Raw genomic sequence first — 20,671 nt, 5'->3', positions numbered from 1 at the left:
AAGATACGAACATTCCATTCCAGCTAAACAATGGATATATAGAGTTTTGCAACAAAACCTTTTTAATATACATCTCAAATCTTAATATTTTGCGGTTAAATGTTAAATAGGTTTCCATCACATTTCAACAGATGGTTTTGTTACAAAAAATATTGAGTTAATATAGCGAATGTGCCCACTCTGGTATTGGCATGTGCACTCTAACCAACAGCTCGTAGATACAGTGCGAGTATAGCCTACATCAGGGATGGGCAATTTAGATGGGTGTGGGGGCCACAAAAAAATCTGAATTTATCATGAGGCTGCAGTGTCTGGCGGGTCTGAGTACCCACATCCAGAACCACACATACAGTCACAGCCGGCAATAGTTTTGCAGTTTTAAAGCAAGCATGCTGCAAATCTACACATTTTTCCATGAGGAGGAGAGAAGATTTAGTAATTTTATAACTAATTTCATGCAATTCTACTCATTTTGCCATGGGGCAGGGGAAAAAAAAGTGCAGTTTTACAACTAGTTTCCTGCACATCTACACATTTAGACATAGGGTGGAGAGAAATGTTAGCAGTTTTTAATAAGATATCTGAGTGAGAGTGACTAACAAAATCAATGGGGGTCCTCCCGTCGGTAATTCGACCATGATTACTACAAGTTTAGATAGCTGGGCGCTAGACTAATTTACCAATCTAAAAAATGTTAGCTGACATGGGCTAAGTGAGTGACTGTTAGTGACTGACATGAGAAAAACTGCTGATGCACAACCAAATTTCGAAATGACACCTTGTGTATTCTACTACTCTAACTCTCAACATGTCATCGTGTGACTGCAAGATTACTTCGATATGATGGTTATATCAATATTTGAGCATAAAAGCCTAATTTTACCGACACAAAAAGATCACACCTTCTCTAGTGTATTTAGTTTTGTCAACATTTGGAAAGTTTACAAATGTGTTGTTTCCATCAGGACTGACGCGACATTTTTTTATTTGACATACTTCACGTGCATAAAAAAGGTTAGAAGGAAACCTGGCTTATGCATAACAAATCTGAGAATGGTAACGTTTTACACAAAGGTATCCATAAGCATTCATTTCTGATGAAAAAACACATGTGAAAATGTGTATAAAGCATTTTGGAATTAAACTTCAATATCCTGGGATATACGCAGAGTATACAAAACATTAAGAAGACCTGCTCTTTCCATGACATAGACTTACCAGGTGAAAGCTATGATCCCTTATTGATGTAACTTGTTAAATCCACTTCAATCAGTGTAGATGAAGGGGAGGAGCCAGGATAAATAAGGATTTTTATGCCTTGAGACATGGATTGTGTATGTGTGCCATTCAGAGGGTGAATGGGCAAGACAAAATATTTAAGTGCCTTTAAACAGGGTATGGTAGTAGGTGCCGGGCGTATCGGTTTGTGTCAAGAACTGCAACGCTGCTGGTTTTTCCACGCTCAACAGTTTCTCGGAAGGGGGGTGCAACTCAATATTAGGATGGTGTTCGGTATACTAAGTGTATATATATATATATATATACACACACACAGTATATAAAATCCTTTCAGATATACTCAAGTGTCTGAGGTTTCTTAACAGGAGCATTGAGTCACTGGAGCTCTCTGCTCATGCATACATATTATTGAAGTGTGAATCGGCTGAATTTGCAGTAGTTTGTTTTAATATTCCATCTTATAAATATCAGTCTGCTATTTTACAGTCAGTCTCAATTCTCTAGCTACAGTAGTTTTTCACAACATCTTCAAATATCCTTGAATGGTCTTTATTCCATTCATTGTGTCATCAGACCAGTGTTTAACTAAATTATGTCTGAATGATGAGACCATTTAGACTAATCTTTATATACACACACCTCAGCAGAAATATGACAAAGAGGCCTATCAGAATCCAGAGGGTTTCATTTATTTGGTTTGATGACAACTGCCGTCAAAACACAAGCAGGCTAGACAGTCAATTGGAAGAGAGAGGAGAAGGGCTACTGGCCTGGGGAAATGGCTTATAGGAACTGGAGGTTAAACTGGAGGGAATAACATAGTGCAAACTAAGTGCAAACTAAGGATTCAAGAATAAACTTGATTGATGCCAGTTCCTGACAGAAAAACAGACCAGTCTTATAGATATAATATCAAGCAAGACAGAGAAATACAGCTATAGGATATAGCAAGAAAATGGAGGGTCCATCTATGCGCTCTCCTTCCCCAAAGTGTGTTTGTCAAACAGGTACTCGGCCATGCCGTTCTGGGGGGCACCCATGCGGCGGAGGTTGGTCACCCAGTCACCCAGCTCCTTTATGGACTTCACCTGCTCGTCCAGGTAGTGTGTCTCAATGAAGTCACACATCTGAGAGGTGGGGGGGGGGGGGCAGAGGAATATAGGTGTAGAAAGAGAAAGGACAAAAAGGTAAGCAAAACTCAGTGGAGTGATGCCCTCAGACAAACAGAACAAGGATGAATAATCTCTAGTGTTTTTCCAGACACTAGAACAAAAGTGTTTTTACAACCCCAGAGTAGTAAAACCGTCATGTGACCCAGTGGACTTGGCACTGAGAAAAGTGTACACCGCAAACACCTGAAGTCCGTCAGGTTTTTCATATTTGGGGCCTCGTTTATGATATCCTGAATTATATGTGAAATGTGGGTGGATTAGATTCGGATTTAAGATCTTCAGACAAATTCTTAAAAAAGTATTGCAGTTCAAATAACATGAAGGTGTTTTGCCTTTTTATAGTTCTTGTCTCCATATACTCACGTGTGGGTCGTTGTGTTTAGAGCAGACCGTGTGCAGGTCCAGCAGGGACTGGTTCACACTCTTCTCCAGCTGCAGGGCACCCTCAAGGGCCTCCACACCACTATCCCACTCATCCTTCTCTGGTTTCTGGAACAAGCCATACATACTCTGTTAGAAAGAGCAGCAGTAGTACTTCTACACAAACCACTATCCCCCCCACTGGCTTATGTCAGACAAACTGGAGTACACATTGGTTATTAAGAAGCCAATCAGTCAAGTTTAAATATCACTGTTGTGTCAGTGTGTTTTCTTAACCTCTCCTTGCTTTACTCTATCTGTAAGCAAAGTCAGTCTTTCTTCTCTATGATTCAGTATGGCTGCTGTTTAACGTTCTCTCCACGCCCATTGCAACCGTACATTTATCTCTGACAGTTTCTATGACACTCGCAGCGGTTTAAATGTCTGTGAAAGATAAGGGGTCCACACCCTCAATCTCCTCCCTCTGTCGGCCCTCCCTATATGGGCAATATCATATCCCCACACTAAACTCCCACTGAAAGCATACATTTGCACACAGGCGAAACATGGCCGTACACGCAAGCACTCAGCACACACAATCACACTCACCCTGATGTCCTGCAGAAAGATCCTCCCTCCCCTCTGGTTCTGAACTTTCATCAGCTTTTCAGCGTGCTCACGCTCTTCGTGGGACTGGTTCTTGAAAAACTTGGCAAAGTTGTGCAGGGCCTGGTCATCACGATCAAAGTAGTACGCCTGAGACGGAGAGAACAGAGAAAGACAAGAGGAAGTAAATAAAGAGTGAGTGCAACGCTACCTGGCTGGTTCCAGTTCTGCGTCAGGAAAGGCTGGTCACAAGACCTTAACTGTTTGCCGAATCAAAAGCCCAATATCAAAATGATTATCTTGACATAGGAAGTGCCTGGCTATCAGTGGAATCAATGTGTGTTTACAATGATCACTGCGCTATCAGTAGGCAGATAAAATGAGATCCACAAGTATTGGGACAGTGACACATTTGTTGTTGTTTTGGCTCTGTATTCCAGCACTTTGGATTTGAAATGATACAATGACTATGAGGTTAAAGTGCAGACTGTCAGCTTTAATTTGAGGGTATTTTCATCCATATCGGGTCAACCGTTTAGAAATTACAGCACTTTTTATACAGTCCACCCATTTTTGGGGACCAAAAGTATTGGGACAAATTCACTTATATGTGTATAAAAGAAGTTAAGTAATTGGTCCCATATTCCTAGCACACAATGACTACATCAAGCTTGTGACTCTACAAATGTGTTGGATGCATTTGCTGTTTGTTTTGGTTGTTTCAGATTATTTTGTGCCCAATAGAACTGAATGGTAAATAATGCATTGTCATTTTGGAGTCACTTTTATTCTAATTAAGAATAGAATGTTTCTAAACACTTCTACATTAATATGGATGCTACCATGATTACAGATAGTCCTGAATGAATCGTGAAATGAGTGAGAAAGTTAGAGGCATAAATATCATACCCCCAAAAAAATGCTAACCTCCCCTGTTATCTATGATTATTGCAAAAAAAAAAGCACTTTAAAAACTATTTTGATTAAATTATTAGTGAGTCTTATGGTTGTGGAAGGCTTATATTTAGCCTAGAAAACATTTCACAAGCCCTGAAATCATTAGATTATTGCTGACTGTTTGAAATGCGGTGAATTTTACCTTTAATTGTACAACAAAGCTTATTCAGAGTGTGTGTATGTATACATATATAAATAAAATAGTGAATCACCCACAAGGTTGAAAACAAATAGAGATGATTTAGGCCATACTGCCCAGCCATATTATTAAATGGGATGCAAGAGGCCAGAGTGTTGAAAACACACCCATCTGCACCGTCATGGGGAGTAAACCTTTCTTACACTGCATGACTCAGTGTTCCTGTAATCTAAACATCAGTTATTCAATTGGTCATACTGGATCTGCACCGTCATGGGGTGTAAACCTTTTACACCACATGACTCCATGTTCCTGTAATCTAAACATCAGTTATTCAATTGGTCATACTGGTGTCCTTGACTACCCTTCTTCCCTACTTTCTCTCCATTCCCCTACCAGTCTTTCTTGCTCTTACCATGGACAGGTAGACATATGAAGCGTACAGCTCCAGGTTGATCTGCCGGTTGATGGCAGCCTCACAGTCCGGATGGAAGTTCTGTCTCACCTGAGAAGTCATGTTTCTGAAAAGGAAATATATTAACTGTCAAAAAAGGAGAGGAGGGCACACTTTTTGGTTCAATGGTTCAATGAATCCAGGCACCTTTAAAAACAGCATGGAGAGAGAGCCCTGATGCCAAAGTGAAGAAGATTGTCCGACTCTTCAATAATTCATAGTCTAACGTTACAGAAGGTTGGCACTATCCGGTCATATTCCATTAAATAGATAAATGGTTTGTTTGGTTATGAGAGAGGCATCACTGTAACCCTTTAGTTGGCTAGTTGAGCATGAGTCTCTCAGGTATTTTGACTTTATGAAGCATGTACATCTCCACACGTGCAGTGTCAGTGTCCAACTAACACATCAAAACATGACCCAAAATACTACTGTGACAGTGGCGTATTTCAACACGATGGGCAGGTGGTTGTCATTGTAAATCTGGCTGCCACTAAATAGTAAAACAACTAAAATATATTTCTCTATTTAGCTTGCTACTCTGACCTTATCTATGCACATCGCACCCAGAGAGGAAGAAGCGAGAGGGTCGACACCGCCCAAAATATGTACACGCAGATTAAGCAGACTTTCTGCTTTAAGGTCGACGGCACTTCCTGATTTGGCCTTGTTTTAGATTTGGTTCATTAAGCAATGCTAGCGGCTATGACTGAATTCAAACGAGAATTGGTTCCAGCGTGTGGTTTGATATTGGTGGGAAGAGTTAGCCAAATTATTATTTCGCCAATTAGCTTCAGCTAGCTGGTGTGCGACCATAGCAAATTTGGTTGGACTTCGGATAAACCTCTCTCTGGGGCTACTTCGAGACCGTCAATACATTAGTGTAAATGGGGACAATATTTTCATTTTGCACACCTTTTAGTTCTCATTAAATGCTTTCAATATGTGTATATATATTTCTACAATTTAGTTCGTTTGAGGTTAAGTCATTGAAATGTGGAAATATTGGAATTAACATAGTCCCATATACAGTACACTGTAATTTACCGATGGTCCCCAACTAGCCCTGTAGGGATATCCAAACTAAACCCAAATTTACAACGGGCATTACGATTGGGTCACATTCCATTTCTGCCACAAGCTGTGGGCAGAATTGTAACAAACCCAACCTTAAATGTACATTGTGATGCAGTCACGACCACAAGTCTCACAAAACTCTGTTTGACTTGACTGACCAAAATGATCCTATTTATACTGTAGTCAATTTTGACAGTAGAATACATGTTTGACATTATATCGATGCCACCTAGGATGTTTTAAAAATTAGAAGTTGGTTTAGGGGCAGTTTCTCTTTAAGACCAAGTGAAGAGGGGGTTATTTTTAATGGGGTGGGGGAAGACAATGAGTCGAATTTGGTCAAGATTGAACTGAATTGCTATTTTGATAGGTGAAGCTTATTTGATCGAATATAAGTTTCACAATGTTTAGGTTGTTACGAGGGAATTGATGTTAGTTCGTTTTCAAACTGCCTTTTGGGAGTTGAAACCGAGGGTTTCTAGTTTTGATAGCATTTAGCGACTTTTCCCCACTTCTGCCGCAAACGAGAAGCTGTCTGTGCAACAGAAGTCACAGTAACGGCGCGCACACAGGCACAGAAGAACAAAGGACGCGATGTGCGCAGGAGAGGGGGAGAAAACGCTACGTCTGTGACTGCAGCAAGTCAAATTGGTGCCGTTATTACATTTTAGTTATTTAGCAGATGCTCTTATCCAGAGCGACTTACATGAGCAATTAGGGTTAAGTGCCTTGCTCAAGGGCACATCGACAGATTTCACCTAGTCGGCTCGGGGATTAGAACCAGCGACCTTTTGGTTACTGGCACAACGCTCTTAACCACTAAACTACCTGCCGCCCCATGTCGTTGCCGCAACGGCAAATCAAGGAGCCGATCACAGAAAAATTGTTGGCAATACTGGGCGCCAGACGCCATTATTTGGCAAAACAAGGTCATATGAAGTAAACAACCATAATATCGAAAAACACCGCCATCATAACATTGACGATTGTTAGTTAGTTATTTTAACATTGTAAAATAATCTAAATTTAGCCCACCCTTGTTACACTAACGTTACAAACGTTACAACGCATTTGACATCGTCGCAAGCTTAACGTTAGCTAGCTGGCTACAGTAGCTAGCGTAGCTTGTTACCTAACGTAGTTAATTTAGTTAGCCACCCTCACTACGGCCTTGGGCGGTAGTGGCTAGCTAGCTAGCTACGTTAAGTTACATCATCCATCCAACTATTATGCCAACCAGCTACGTTTAGAAACGTATTTATTCTTAGCTAACTAGCTAGATATGTTATTTGTCTTACCTTGTGGTTTTTCTGGTCCGAAGAGGTGGTGTGAGTGATTCGAATTGTTCGTTTCAACGATGTTCCGAAATGTTATGGATAGCTTGATCTAATTTGGTTCTTAAAAGGGATGACAGAATTGAATAAAAATGAAATTGCTTCAAACGAGTATAAGGTTGCCGTTCAAGCACTGTTGAAGCAGGTAACCTTAACTCTCGTCTAGAAACTGATATGCGGGAGTGGCGTGGGTTGCGAAGTGGGTAAATAGGGAATGACGTCGTCAAAAGCAGTAAGGGGAGGAGACTGGCGCAAGAAGTGACTGTCAAAGCACATAATTTCTTAATTGATATGAAATATTACTCTATTTGGTCAACCCTTTGTAAACGATATGGCAAAGCAATACACTTGTTTGAAATCCTTTCTTACTCAGTGAGACATAGCAAACAGATTAAAATGGTATCACGAGAAGAGCCTAAAGCAGGGTTCCCCAACCCCAACTGGCTGCCCGCGGGCCAAAGTGGCCCCCAAAATGTTCTGTCGAATTTACATTTACATTTATATTTACGTCATTTAGCAGACGCTCTTATCCAGAGCGACTTACACATTTTTTTTTTTTTGGGGGGGGGGGGGGGGGGGTTAGAAGGATTACTTTATCCTATCCCAGGTGTTCCTTAAAGAGGTGGGGTTTCAAATGTCTCCGGAAGGTGGTGAGTGACTCCGCTGTCCTGGCGTCGTGAGGGAGCTTGTTCCACCATTGAGGTGCCAGAGCAGCGAACAGTTTTGACTGGGCTGAGCGGGAACTGTGCTTCAGCAGAGGTAGGGGAGCCAGCAGGCCAGAGGTGGATGAACGCAATGCCCTCGTTTGGGTGTAGGGACTGATCAGAGCCTGAAGGTACGGAGGTGCCGTTCCCCTCACAGCTCCGTAGGCAAGCACCATGGTCTTGTAGCAGATGCGAGCTTCAACTGGAAGCCAGTGTAGTGTGCGGAGGAGCGGGGTGACGTGAGAGAACTTGGGAAGGTTGAACACCAGACGGGCTGCGGCATTCTGGATGAGTTGTAGGGGTTTAATGGCACAGGCAGGGAGCCCAGCCAACAGCGAGTTGCAGTAATCCAGACGGGAGATGACAAGTGCCTGGATTAGGACCTGTGCCGCTTCCTGTGTAAGGCAGGGTCGTACTCTCCGAATGTTGTAGAGCATGAACCTACAGGATCGGGTCACCGCCTTGATGTTAGCGGAGAACGACAGGGTGTTGTCCAGGGTCACGCCAATTTTCATTATTTTTTACATTGTAGAATAATAGTGAAGACATCAAAACTATGAAATAACACAAATGGAATCATGTAGTAACCAAAAAAGTGTTAAACAAATCAAAATATATTTTATATTCAAATAGACACCCTTTGCCTTGATGACAGCTTTGCACACTCTTAGCATTCTGTCAACCAGCTTCACCTGGAATGCTTTTCCAACAGTCTTGAAGGAGTTCCCACATATGCTGAGCACTAGTTGGCTGCTTTTCCTTCACTCTGCCGTCCGACTCATCCCAAACCATCTCAATTGGTTTGAGGTCGGGGGATTGTGGAGGCCATGTCATCTGATGCAGCACTCCATCAATCTCCTTCTTGGTAAAATAGCCCTTACACAGCCTGGAGGTGTCCCGAGTGGCGCAGTGGTCTAAGGCACTGCATCGCAGTGCTAGCTGTGCCACTAGAGATCCTGGTTCGAATCCAGGCTCTGTCGTAGCCGGCCGTGACCGGGAGACCCATGTGGCGGCGCGCAATTGGCCCAGCGTCGTCCAGGGTAGGGGAGGGAATGGCCGGCAGGGATGTAGCTCAGTTGATAGAGCATGGCGTTTGCAACGCCAGGGTTGTGGGTTTGATTCCCACAGGGGGTATGAAAAAAAATTATAATGTATGCACTAACTGTAAGTCGCTCTGGATAAGAGCGTCTGCTAAATGACTAAAATGTAAAATGTAATTGTCCTGTTGAAAATCTAATGATAGTCCCAGTAAGACCAAACCAGATGGGATGGCGTATCGCTGCAGAATGCTGTGGTAGCCATGCTGGTTAAGTGTGCCTTGAATTGTAAATAAATCACAGACAGTGTCACCAGCAAAGCACCCCCACACCGTAACACCTCCTCCTCCATGCTTTACGGTGGGAACTACACATGCGGAGATCATCCGTTCACCCACACCGTGTCTCACAAAGACACGGCGGTTTGAACCAAAAATCTCAAATTTAGACTCCAGACCAAAGGACACATTTCCACCGGTCTAATGTCTGTTGCGCGTGTTTCTTGGCCCAAGAAGGTCTCTTCTTCTTATTGGTGTCCTTTAGTAGTGGTTTCTTTGCAGCAATTCGACCATGAAGGTCTGATTCACACAGTCCCCTCTGAACAGTTGATGTTGAGATGTGTCTGTGACTTGAACTCTGTGAAGCATTTATTTGGGCTGCAATTTCTGAGGCTGGTAACTCTAATGAACTTATCCTCTGCAGCAGAGGTAACTCTTAACTCTGGGTCTTCCATTCCTGTGGCGGTCCTCATGAGAGCCAGTTTCATCATAGCACTTGATGGTTTTTGCAACTGCACTTGAAGAAACTTTCAAAGTTCTTGAAATGTTCTGTATTGACTGACCTTCATGTCTTAAAGTAATGATGGACTGTCATTTCTCTTTGCTTATTTGAGCTGTTCTTGCCATAATATGGACTTGGTCTTTTACCAAATAGGGCTTCTTCTGTATACCACCCCTACCTTGTCACAACACAACTGATTGGCTCAAATGCATTTTAAGAAGGCACACCTGTTAATTGAAATGCATTCCAGGTGACTACCTCATGAAGCTGGATGAGAGAATGCCAAGAGTGTGCAAAGCTGTCATCAAGGCAAAGGGTGGCTATTTGAAGAATCTCAAATATAAAATATATTTTGATTTGTTTAACACTTTTTTGGTTACTACATGATTCCATATGCATTATTTCATAGTTTTGATGTCTTCACTATTATTCTACAATGTAAAAAAATTGTTAAAATAAATAAAAACCCTTGAATGAGTAGGTGTGTCCAAACCTTAGACTGGTAGTGTATTTTCACGCATAATGGAGAGACACGTGATCATGTAAAAATGTGTTTGGGCTTCTTGCGGTCAATTTGCAGTCTACAAATTCTTTGTAATTATGTTCCAACCCCCCCACCCACACCCGACCATCCGCTCAAGAAGAAGTCGGCCTGCGGCTGAATCTAGTTGATGATCCCTGGCCTAGAGTTTTTCCAGACCACCAGACATGACCCAAAAAAAACATATAGGCTAAGGTTTTCAAGGATGGACCCAGGGTTTTTCCCTAGTTAGATCACACTTTAAAAACTGCTGGTCTTACACAATAAACAGGATTACTAAGATAAGGAACTAAACAATACACTAAACAATCACGTAGACCAAATGTTCTTAGCAGAGATGCTGACACTCATGATATTGCGTAACGGGGGTATTTGAATTTCCCAGAAGTGACAACAGCAGAACAGATGTCATAGTCTGATCGACACAAAATATCTCAGAATGCCAAGCACAATGGGTACCACACATTAAAATCACTTTGTAACAGAGACCATATCGATAAACCATAAGTTCTGAGAGTCTAACCGTGGCCACATGAATGAGCTATCATCAGTGAAACAACCTATTTATGGTGTAGTCCTACTTAGCTGATTGGCATTATCATGGTGGAAAAATAGGGCAAATTCAGAAAATTATACAAGACCATTATAAATTCTTCGATTACAGTGGCGTGGCTATAAGTTTCAGGCTAGACTTGATTTGAAATAATGGGAAGAACCATTACCATGTGACTAAATACTGACACTCCATGACACTGAACAGCTGTAGCAGATAAACAGTACTATCATTACCACAGTTCTCTCTGGCTGTCTGGTATGCTACACACAGTTAATAACCGCTGTGTGTACCAGACAGTCAGCCATCCAGAGCAGAGGACTGTGGGGTCATTGCATACAGTGGATCATATAATCACAACAGAAAATACTGCAACATAATGCAATAAACACTGGTTGAAAATCCAACCCATTAATAAAACTGTCTTGTTTCCTTTGCCACTAGGTCTCACAGTCTGTCATTTGCACCTTCCAAGTCATCTCATTCACCAGACACTTCCTCCCATTGCTAGGAAGCATGTAATGTGTAATATATTCGCCTGGGGACAAGGTTACCTTAAGTGATAATAATTAAGATATGCCTTTCATTTCCACCTGTATTTATACAGGATTGATGACGAATTCAGGCATGGATACAATTTTAATTATTTGAAGATTTAGAAGAACTGGCTATGCTGCGTCACCCAGAACTGAAATGGGCTATACATTGTTACAAAGAAGTCTAAACAGAGGAAGTTCAGGAGTAAAAACAAACAAACTAGAATTATTGTAAAATTGACTGTGTCCATAAAATGTATATAGTATGTATAAACTGGAAGTAGAGGCCTAAGCATTGTTGTTCACTAGTTGACTCCAATTAGGGAAGAGGTGGTGGGGTTGGAAAGTAATAAAGGGAAATATATTTTTTTTTAAAGGATATGTATATGTATGTATGTATGTATGTATGTATATGTATGTATACATACATATATATATAAATACATAGTCACTTTTGAGGACACAAGCTCAAGTACACAGTACAAATATGATAAAAATATGAAATATTTGATGATGTATTTCCTATTCAACAAAACTGTAAGAATAAGACATAGATGCTTTGTAAATATAGTATAATCAAATTATTAAACGACTAACTATAAGATTTCACCTTCTTTATAACTGTAAAATATATATTTGTATGTTTAGTGTTAGAGTGTTAGATCAAAACGTCTGCCCCAATCTAGCTTGGCTTCCTGAACTTGTTAAATCTTGTCCATTTATGACAAACAGAAATAGTTTTTTGTTTAAAATCTATTAATTATTTTAGATTAATGGCTATAAATCGATCTCTGAATGTGCTACAGTGATGAAACCACTCTCTCATGCTGCTCTACAATGTAGGCTCAAAGCCTATTTATGTTTGATCCGATAAATGTGGGCGGAGACGTGGTATGGATGGTGTGAACCAATTGCAGAGTGTCTGGAGGCATGCAGAGGCCAAATTGAGCTCCATAGCGCATTGCCATGTGCCTCCCAAATTTTGTAACAATGCGAAGGTTGATGGAAGGTGAGGACGGGAGGTCCTGTATAAACACAAACTCACTTCCTTGACAACTTCCTTCACAACAGCTCTGCTCTGCGAAGGCAAGAAATATAAAGGCCGTACCGCAGTTAATGCTGTATGTCCACTGCAGACGTTGGATTGACCATGCAGAGCCTTTTAGGATGCAGGCATGTGTTTTGTCAGTGGCTGAGGTAGGGTTCAGCCAGGAGTTGATGGACTGTCGGAAGGAGTTGATGGACTGTCGGAAGAGCGAATGAAATTGTAGGAGGGACATCCCAGCTTCAAGTGGTTTCAGATTTCACATCCTATGTCATACAGGCTCAAAGAAACATACTACTGTGTCAGTGGACTATTGCTCAATGTAAGCCATTTCGAACTATGGTGTCCACAGATCGATTTATAAGTGAAAGTGTCGGTCGGAACCGGTACCAGAACCACGCAGTTCCCCTAAACAGGGGACTTTACATTTAAGAGGTTCAGGTGACATCAATAAGGGATCACAGCTTTCACCTGGATTTACCTGGTCAGTCTATGTCATGGAAAGAGCAGGTGTTCCTAATGTTTTGTACACTCAGTTATATTTGCGGGTTAAAGGCTCTGCATGGTCAATCAGTCTTCTGAAGTGGCCATACAGCATTTACTGAGATGCAGCCGCCGCAGACGTCAGGACTTTCATTCTTCTTGCGCTTAGTGGAGCAGAGCAGAGCTATTGTGAAGGAAGTTGTCAAGGAAGTGAGTTGGCATTTATACTGGACCTCCAGCCCCCACCTACCGTCAACCAGTCATGTCAATGCGGAGCTATACGGAGCCCTCCACATTGTTACAAAATTTGAGAGGCGCACGGCAATGCGGTATGGAGCTTGATTTGGCCTCTTCATGCCTCCAGGGGCTCCGCAATTGCGTCACACTCTCTATACCAAGCCTCCAACCACATTTTCGGACCAAGCATAAATTGGCTTTTAGGGTCGGGTGCGGGCCTCAGATTTTCGCTTTATAACATATAGTCGGGCAGTTGTTGATGGGTTATTAACAATTGCGGACGGGTGCGGGTGAACAAACAGCTGACTCGCGCACCATTAACGCACAAACTCTTTTCAATGAGGCCACAATGTCATGCAGTGGCACTCCCAACTGTCACCAGTAGTATTGAAGCACACTCATGAGCATGTGTCAACACACACATATAATTTGTACACTCAGTGATGTCCTGGGCTAACAGTTAATGAGGGCATTGAAACATAGGTTATAAAATGTAATTGGGTGTAAAGTCCATCTTATGTTTAATTCCTTCCTGCATTGTTCTGACTTAGCAAATTGTGTTTACTGGGGCTAGTGCAGGCACAAACAACTTCGATGATTATTTGGCACAGTCAATTTAACACCTGCCCAACAACCAGTAGCTGCTGATAAAGCACACCAATGCTGACAGATGTGTTGTTATTACGTTTACCAACTCTTACAACTTAACATAAGTTGACATTAACGCAGTTCTCACTTATCTGCAACTCTCACTCATTCAACATAAAGGGTAATTGGACCATCAGAGAGCAACTTTTCAGCAACAAACGAATAAAACAGCACATAACAATGCATCTGACCTAAATAGCTTTAATTATGTTGAACCAATGTGGAATTGACGTCTGTGCCCAGTGGGTAACTGATGTTGTGAGAATCTCTCAGGTTGTTTAAAGAACATTGGTGCAGTGACATTAGGATATCAGGGCCTGCCTCAGTAGAGCAAAGTATTATTGATGTATGGAATATTAGGCATAAGTGTATAACGTGTTTATTCTTATTTAAATCAAGTTCTGTCCTTGATACCTACAGTGCATTCGGAAAGTATTCAGACCCCTTGACATTTTCCACATTTTGTTACATTACAGCTTTATTCTAAAATGGATTAATGAAATGTTTTCCCCTCATCAATCTACACACAATACCCCATAATGACAAAGCAAAAACAGGTTTTTAGAGATTTTTGCAAATGTAATAAAAATTAAAAACAGAAATTCCTTATTTACATAAGTATTCAGACCCTTTGCTATGAGACTCGAAGTTGAGCTCAGGTGCATCCTGTTTCCATTGGTCATCCTTGAGATGTTTCTACAACTTGATTGGACATGATTTGGAAAGGCACACCCCTGTCCATATAAGGTCCCACAGTTTATATAAGGTCCCACAGTTGACAGTACATGTCAGAGCAAAAACCAATCCATGAGGTTGAAGGAATTTTCTCTAGAGCTCCGAGACAGGATTGTGTCAAGGCACAGATCTGGGGAAGGGTACCAAAAAATGTCTGCTGCATTGTAGGTCCCCAAGAACACAGTGGCCTCCATCATTCTTAAATAGAAGAAGTTTGGAACCACCAAGAGTCTTTCTAGAGCTGGCCGCCCGGCAAAACGGAGCAATCAAAGGGGAAAGGCCTTAGTCAGGGAGTTGACCAAGAACCCAAATGGTCACTCTGACAGTGCTCCAGAGTTCCTCTGTGGAGATGGGAGAACCTTCCAGAAGGACAACCATCTCTGCAGCACTCCACCAATCAGGCCTTTATGGTAGAGTGGCTAGATGGAAGCCACTCCTCAGTAAAAGGCACATGACAGCCCGCTTGGAGTTTGCCAAAAGGCACCTAAAGACTCTCAGACCATGAGAAACAAGATTCTCTGGTCTGATGAAACCAAGATTGATCTCTTTGGCCCGAATGCCAAGCGTCACGTCTGGATGAAACCTGGCACCATCTCTACGGTGAAGCATGGTGGTGGCAGCATCATGCTGTGAGGATGTTTTTCAACAGCAGGGACTTGGAGACTAGTCAGGATCGAGGGAAAGATGAACAGAGAAAAGTATAGAGAGATCCTTGATGAAAACCTGCTCCAGAGCGCTCAGGACCTCAGACTGGGGCAAAGGTTCACCTTCCAACAGAACAACGACCATAAGCACACAGCCAAGACAACGCAGGAATGGCTTCGGGACCAGTCTCTGAATGTCCTTGAGTGGCCCAGCCAGAGCCCGGACTTGAACCCGATCGAACATCTCTGGAGAGACGTGAAAATAGCTGTGCAGCGACGCTCCACATCCAACCTGACAGAGCTTGAGGGGATCTGCAGAGAAGAATGGGAGAAACTTCCCAAATACAGGTGTGCCAAGCTTGTAGCGTCATACCCAAGAAGACTCGAGGCAGTAATCGCTGCCAAAGGGGCTTCAACAAAGTACTGAGTAAAGGGTCTCAATGCTTATGTAAATGTGATATTTCTGTTTTTTATTTGTAAGAAATTTGCACACATTTCTAAAAACATGTTTTTGCTTTGTCATTATGGGGTATTGTGTGTAGATTGATGAGGGGGGAAAACTATTTAATCCATTTTAGAATAAGGCTGTAATGTAACAAAATGTGGAAAAAGTCAAGGGGTCTGAATACTTTTCAAATGCACTGTAAGTATGTACTGATATGTGTGTGACTGGTGGACGCTGCTGGGTGTGAATGTGGTGTAGAGGAATGAAGGTGGAAATGTAAGAAAAATTGGTGAGGTGGAAATCATTAAGTTAAAACTTTAGAGGGAGGAAACTACACACGATTCAAGGATGCTGCGTTCACGTCTGTTAACTCTGATCACGGTGGCTGAGGTGAAAGCCTCAACCTTAGGTGAAACTACCATCTGATTCTGGTTCATTTTATATGAGCAGGAGCGTAACAAAAACGGATTCACGAGGACCTTGTTCATTTTATGAGCAGGTCCAAAGCCCAGCACAATACCTCAGCTAACCCTTCATTGGTGGTAGACTGTAACACATTACACTATATCTCAGCCAACCCATTAAGGGCGATAGACTGTAACAAGCCTCAAGATTCAAGGCCTGGTTATTTCACGTTCATGAATGTTTCAAGTTTTATTAGTCGTATGTACAGGTTACACATGGTATACACCTTCCAAATAAATGCTTACTTGCAGGTTCCTTCTCGACAATGCAACAACAATAAGAAATATTAAAAGATAAGAATACGAACATAAAGTAAATAGCTCAGTAGAATAGAATAAACATTTTACAGTACAATACAGAAAGGCACAATTTATAGTCTAGCTTGTTCCACCATTGGGGTGCCAGAGCAGCAAATAGCTTTGACTGGGCTGAGCGGGAACTGTGCTTCTGTAGAGGTAGAGGAGCTAGCAGGCCAGAGGTGGATGAACGTAGTGCCCTCGTTTGGGTGTAGGGTCTGATCAGAGCCTGAAGTTAAGGAGGTGCCGTTCCCCTCACAGCTCCGTAGGCAAGCACCATGGTCTTGTAGTAGATGCGAGCCTCAACTGGAAGCCAGTGGAGTGTGCGGAGGAGCGGGGTGACATGAGAGAACTTGGGAAGGTCGAACACCAGACAGGCTGCGGTGTTCTGGATAAGTTGTAGGGGTTTAATGGCACAGGCAGGGAGCCCAGCCAACAGCGAGTTGCAGTAATCCAGACGGGAGATGACAAGTGCCTGGATTAGGACCTGTGCCGCTTTCTGTGTGGCAGAGTTCCAAGACGAAAACCACTGCTGAGCAAAAAGAACATTAAGGCTCGTCTCATTTTTGCCAGAAAACATCTTGATGATCCCCAAGACCTTTGGGACAATACTCTGTGGACTGACGAGACAAAAGTTGAACTTTTTGGAAGGTGTGTGTCCCATTACATCTGGCGTAATAGTAACACTGCATTTCAGAAAAAGAACATCATACCAACAGTAAAATATGGTGGTGGTAGTGTGATGGTCTGGGCCTGTTTTGCTGCTTCAGAACCTGGAAGACTTGCTGTGATAAATGGAACCATGAATTCTGCTGTCTTCCAAAAAATCCTGAAGGAGAATGTCCGGCCATGTTCGTGACCTCAAGCTGAAGCGAACTTGGGTTCTGCAGCAGGACAATGATCCAAAACACACCAGCAAGTCCACCTCTGAATGGCTGAAGAAAAACTAAATTAAGACTTTGGAGTGGCCTAGTCAAAGTCCTGACCTGAATCCTATTGAGATGCTGTGGCATGACCTTAAAAAGGCAGTTCATGCTCGAAAACCCTCCAATGTGGCTGAATTACAACAATTCTGCAAAGATGAGTGGGCCAAAATTCCTCCACAGTGCTGTAAAAGACTCATTGCAAGTTACCGCAAACGCTTGATTGCAGTTGTTGCTGCTAAGGGTGGCCCAACCAGTTATTAGGTTGTAGGGGGCAATCACTTTTTCACACAGGGCCATGTGGGTTTGGATTTTGTTTTCCCTTAATAATAACAACAACCTTCATTTCAAAACTGCATTTTGTGTTTACTTGTGTTATCTTTGACTAATATTTAAATTTGTTTGATCTGAAACATTTAAGCGTGACAAACATGCAAACAAATAAGAAATCAGGAAGGGGGCAAACACTTTTTCACACCACTGCATGTACACTATATATACAAAAGTATGTGGACACCCCTTCAAATTAGTGGATTCGGCTATTTCAGCCACACCCATTGCTGACAGGTGTATAAAATCGAGCATACAGTCATGCAATCTCCATAGACAAACATTGGCAGTAGAATGGCCTTACTGAAGAGCTCAGTGACTTTCAACATGGCACCGTCATAGAATGCTACCTTTCTAACAAGTCAGTTTGTCACATTTCTGCCATGCTAGAGCTGCCCTGGTCAACTGTAAGTGCTGTTATTGTGAAGTGGAAACGTCTAGGAGCAACAACGGCTCAGCCGTGAAGTGGTAGGCCACACAAGCTCACAGAATGGGAGCGCCGAGTGCTGAAGCGCGTAGCGTGTAAAGATCGTCTGTCCTCAGTTGCAACACTCACTACTGAGTTCCAAACTGCCTCTGGAAGCAACGTCAGCACAATAACTGTTCGTCTGTTGCTTCATGAAATGGGTTTCCATGGCTGAAAAGCCTAAGATCACCATGTGCAATGCCAAGCGTCAGCTGGAGTGGTGTAAAGCTCTCTGGAGCGATGAATCACGTTTCACCATCTGGCAGTCCGACGGACAAATCTGGGTTTGGCGGATGCCAGGAGAACGCTACCTGCCCTAATGCATAGTGCCAACTGTACCGTTTTGTGGAGGAGGAATAATGGTCTGGGGCTGTTTTTCATGGTTCGGGCTAGGCCCCTTAGCTCCAGTGAAGGGAAATCTCAACGCTACAGCATACAATTACATTCTAGATGATTCTGTGCTTCCAACTTTGTGGCAACAGTTTGGGGAAGGCCCTTTCCTGTTTGAGCATGACAATGCCCCTGTGCACAAAGCGAGGTCCATACAGAAATGGTTTGTTGAGATCGGTGTGGATAAACTTGACTAGGCCCTGACCTCAACCCCATCGAACACCTTTGGGATGAATTGGAACGCCGACTGTGAGCCAGGCCTAATCGCCCAACATCAGTGCCCAACCTCACTAATGCTCTCATGGCTGAATGGAAGCAATTCCCCTCAGCAATGCTCCAACATCTGGTGGAAAGCCTTCCCAGAAGAGTGGAGGCTGTTATAGCAGCAAAGGGAGGACCAACTCCATATGAATGTCCATGATTTTGGAATGAGATGTTCGACGAGCAGGTGTCCACATACCTTTGGTCATGTGGTGTATGTCTGGACGTGTTTAACTATACTTAGGGGGACCAGAAGTCCCCACAAGAATAGTAAACTAACAAAATTGGACCAACTGGAGACATTTTGTTAGTTCCCACAAGTTGAAATGCTATTTCTAGGGGGTTAAGGTAGAATGTTAGGGTTAGAATTAGGTTTAGGAGTTAGGGTTAATTTTAGAGTTAGGATTTTAGGTTAAGGTTAGGTTTTGGGGTTAAGGTTGGGTTAGGGCAAGGGTTGGGGTTTGGTTTAGGGTTAGGGGTTAGGGAAAATAGGATTTTGAATGGTTATTAATTGTGTGTCCCCACAAGGTTAGTTAAACACGACTGTGGGTGTGTGCTAAGGTGTGGAAATCAGAGCAGGTGGTCAGTCCAGTTGAAGTATTCAGCAGTCTGATGGCTTGTAGATAGAAACTATCCCTGAGCCTATTGGTATCAGACCTCATGCTCCAATACTGTCTGCCCGACAGTAAAGGAGTGAACAGCTCATAGCTGGGATGTGTGGGTTCCTTGATGATGCTGCGGGCCTTCCTCTGGCATCGTTTCGAGTAGATGTCCTGTACTGGGCTGTCTTCACCACCTGCTGGAGGGCCTTGTGGTCATGGACGGAGCAATTCTCGTACCAGGCCGTGATGCAACCGGTCAGGACACTCTGATGGTGCAGCGGTCGTATTCGGAGAAGACCTGGGGTGGCATGCAGAATTTCTTCAGCAGCCTTAGGAAGTAGAGACGCTGTTGCGCCCTCTTGACAAGAGTGTTGGTGTTGTTGGTCCATGTCAAGTCCTCGGTGATGTGGATGTTGAGGAGCTTAAAACTGGTGACTCTACTGTAGTCCCATTGATGTGGATTGGGGCATGTTCCCTCCTCTGCTTCCTGAAGTCAACAATTTACTCCTTTGTTTTGCTGATGTTGAGGGAGAGGTTGTTGTCCTGGCACCACAATGCCAGTTCACTTACCTCCCTATAGGCTGACTCATCATTGTTGTTTTCCAGGCCTACAACCGTTGTGTCGTCAGCTAACTTGATAATGGAGTTGGTGTCATGGGAGAACAGGGAGTACAGCAGAGGGCTGGGGCCCATGTGTTAAGGCGTCAGCATGCTTCAATTCGGCTGGCGCCTAGCCGAACCTAATGTGTTTGCTCGCATACTCCCTTAAAAGAGTTTCGCTTGACAAATGAGAAAAAAGCGGCAATAGTACTGTTTGTCAATTCAGTCTGAATTAATCTAAGATAACTCAAGAAATCTGTCATTAATGTTGATGTTTTTTGCCGAGGAGATCTTAGTCACATAATTTTGCATCTGACTAGAATGTTTGGTGCAGTATTTCTTAAGTGAAAAAATGTGCACGAGGAGTCGTCTCTCTTTGAATGACACCAGGCACTTCATTGAAGAATCCCTACTGTTGACCAATCGCCGACGAGGGGGTGTAGACTTCGGCTTGCCTCAAGAAAAAATGTTTTGTGCCCGAACAACCAAAAACAAGTCCAAAACGAACAAAAACATCACAAAATGTCGTCATATATATGCACTGTTTCGGCTGGGAAGCATGCAGACGCCTTTAGTCAAGTGTGGAGGAGGTACCAATGCTGTATTTTACCT

The 20,671-nt window shown here is 42.8% G+C and overlaps 1 protein-coding gene across 1 annotated transcript; it reads right to left on the bottom strand.

Moving 5' to 3' along the window:
- Positions 1–1,906: 1,906 nt before the first annotated feature.
- On the bottom strand, positions 1,907–7,569 carry LOC311127645 (ferritin, heavy subunit). Its single transcript, XM_084159472.1, has 5 exons — positions 7,303–7,569; positions 4,889–4,994; positions 3,381–3,527; positions 2,775–2,900; positions 1,907–2,366 (listed from the first exon to the last, which is right to left on the bottom strand). The coding sequence occupies exons 2-5, from the start codon at positions 4,988–4,990 to the stop codon at positions 2,208–2,210; spliced, it is 534 nt and encodes a 177-aa protein (XP_084015598.1). The 5' UTR covers positions 4,991–4,994; positions 7,303–7,569; the 3' UTR covers positions 1,907–2,207.
- Positions 7,570–20,671: the final 13,102 nt, after the last annotated feature.

This window comes from Coregonus lavaretus (assembly GCF_964263955.1).
Source record: "Coregonus lavaretus genome assembly, chromosome: 4".
Lineage (NCBI taxonomy): Eukaryota > Metazoa > Chordata > Actinopteri > Salmoniformes > Salmonidae > Coregonus > Coregonus lavaretus.
This window is presented reverse-complemented; position numbering and strand designations above follow the sequence as displayed.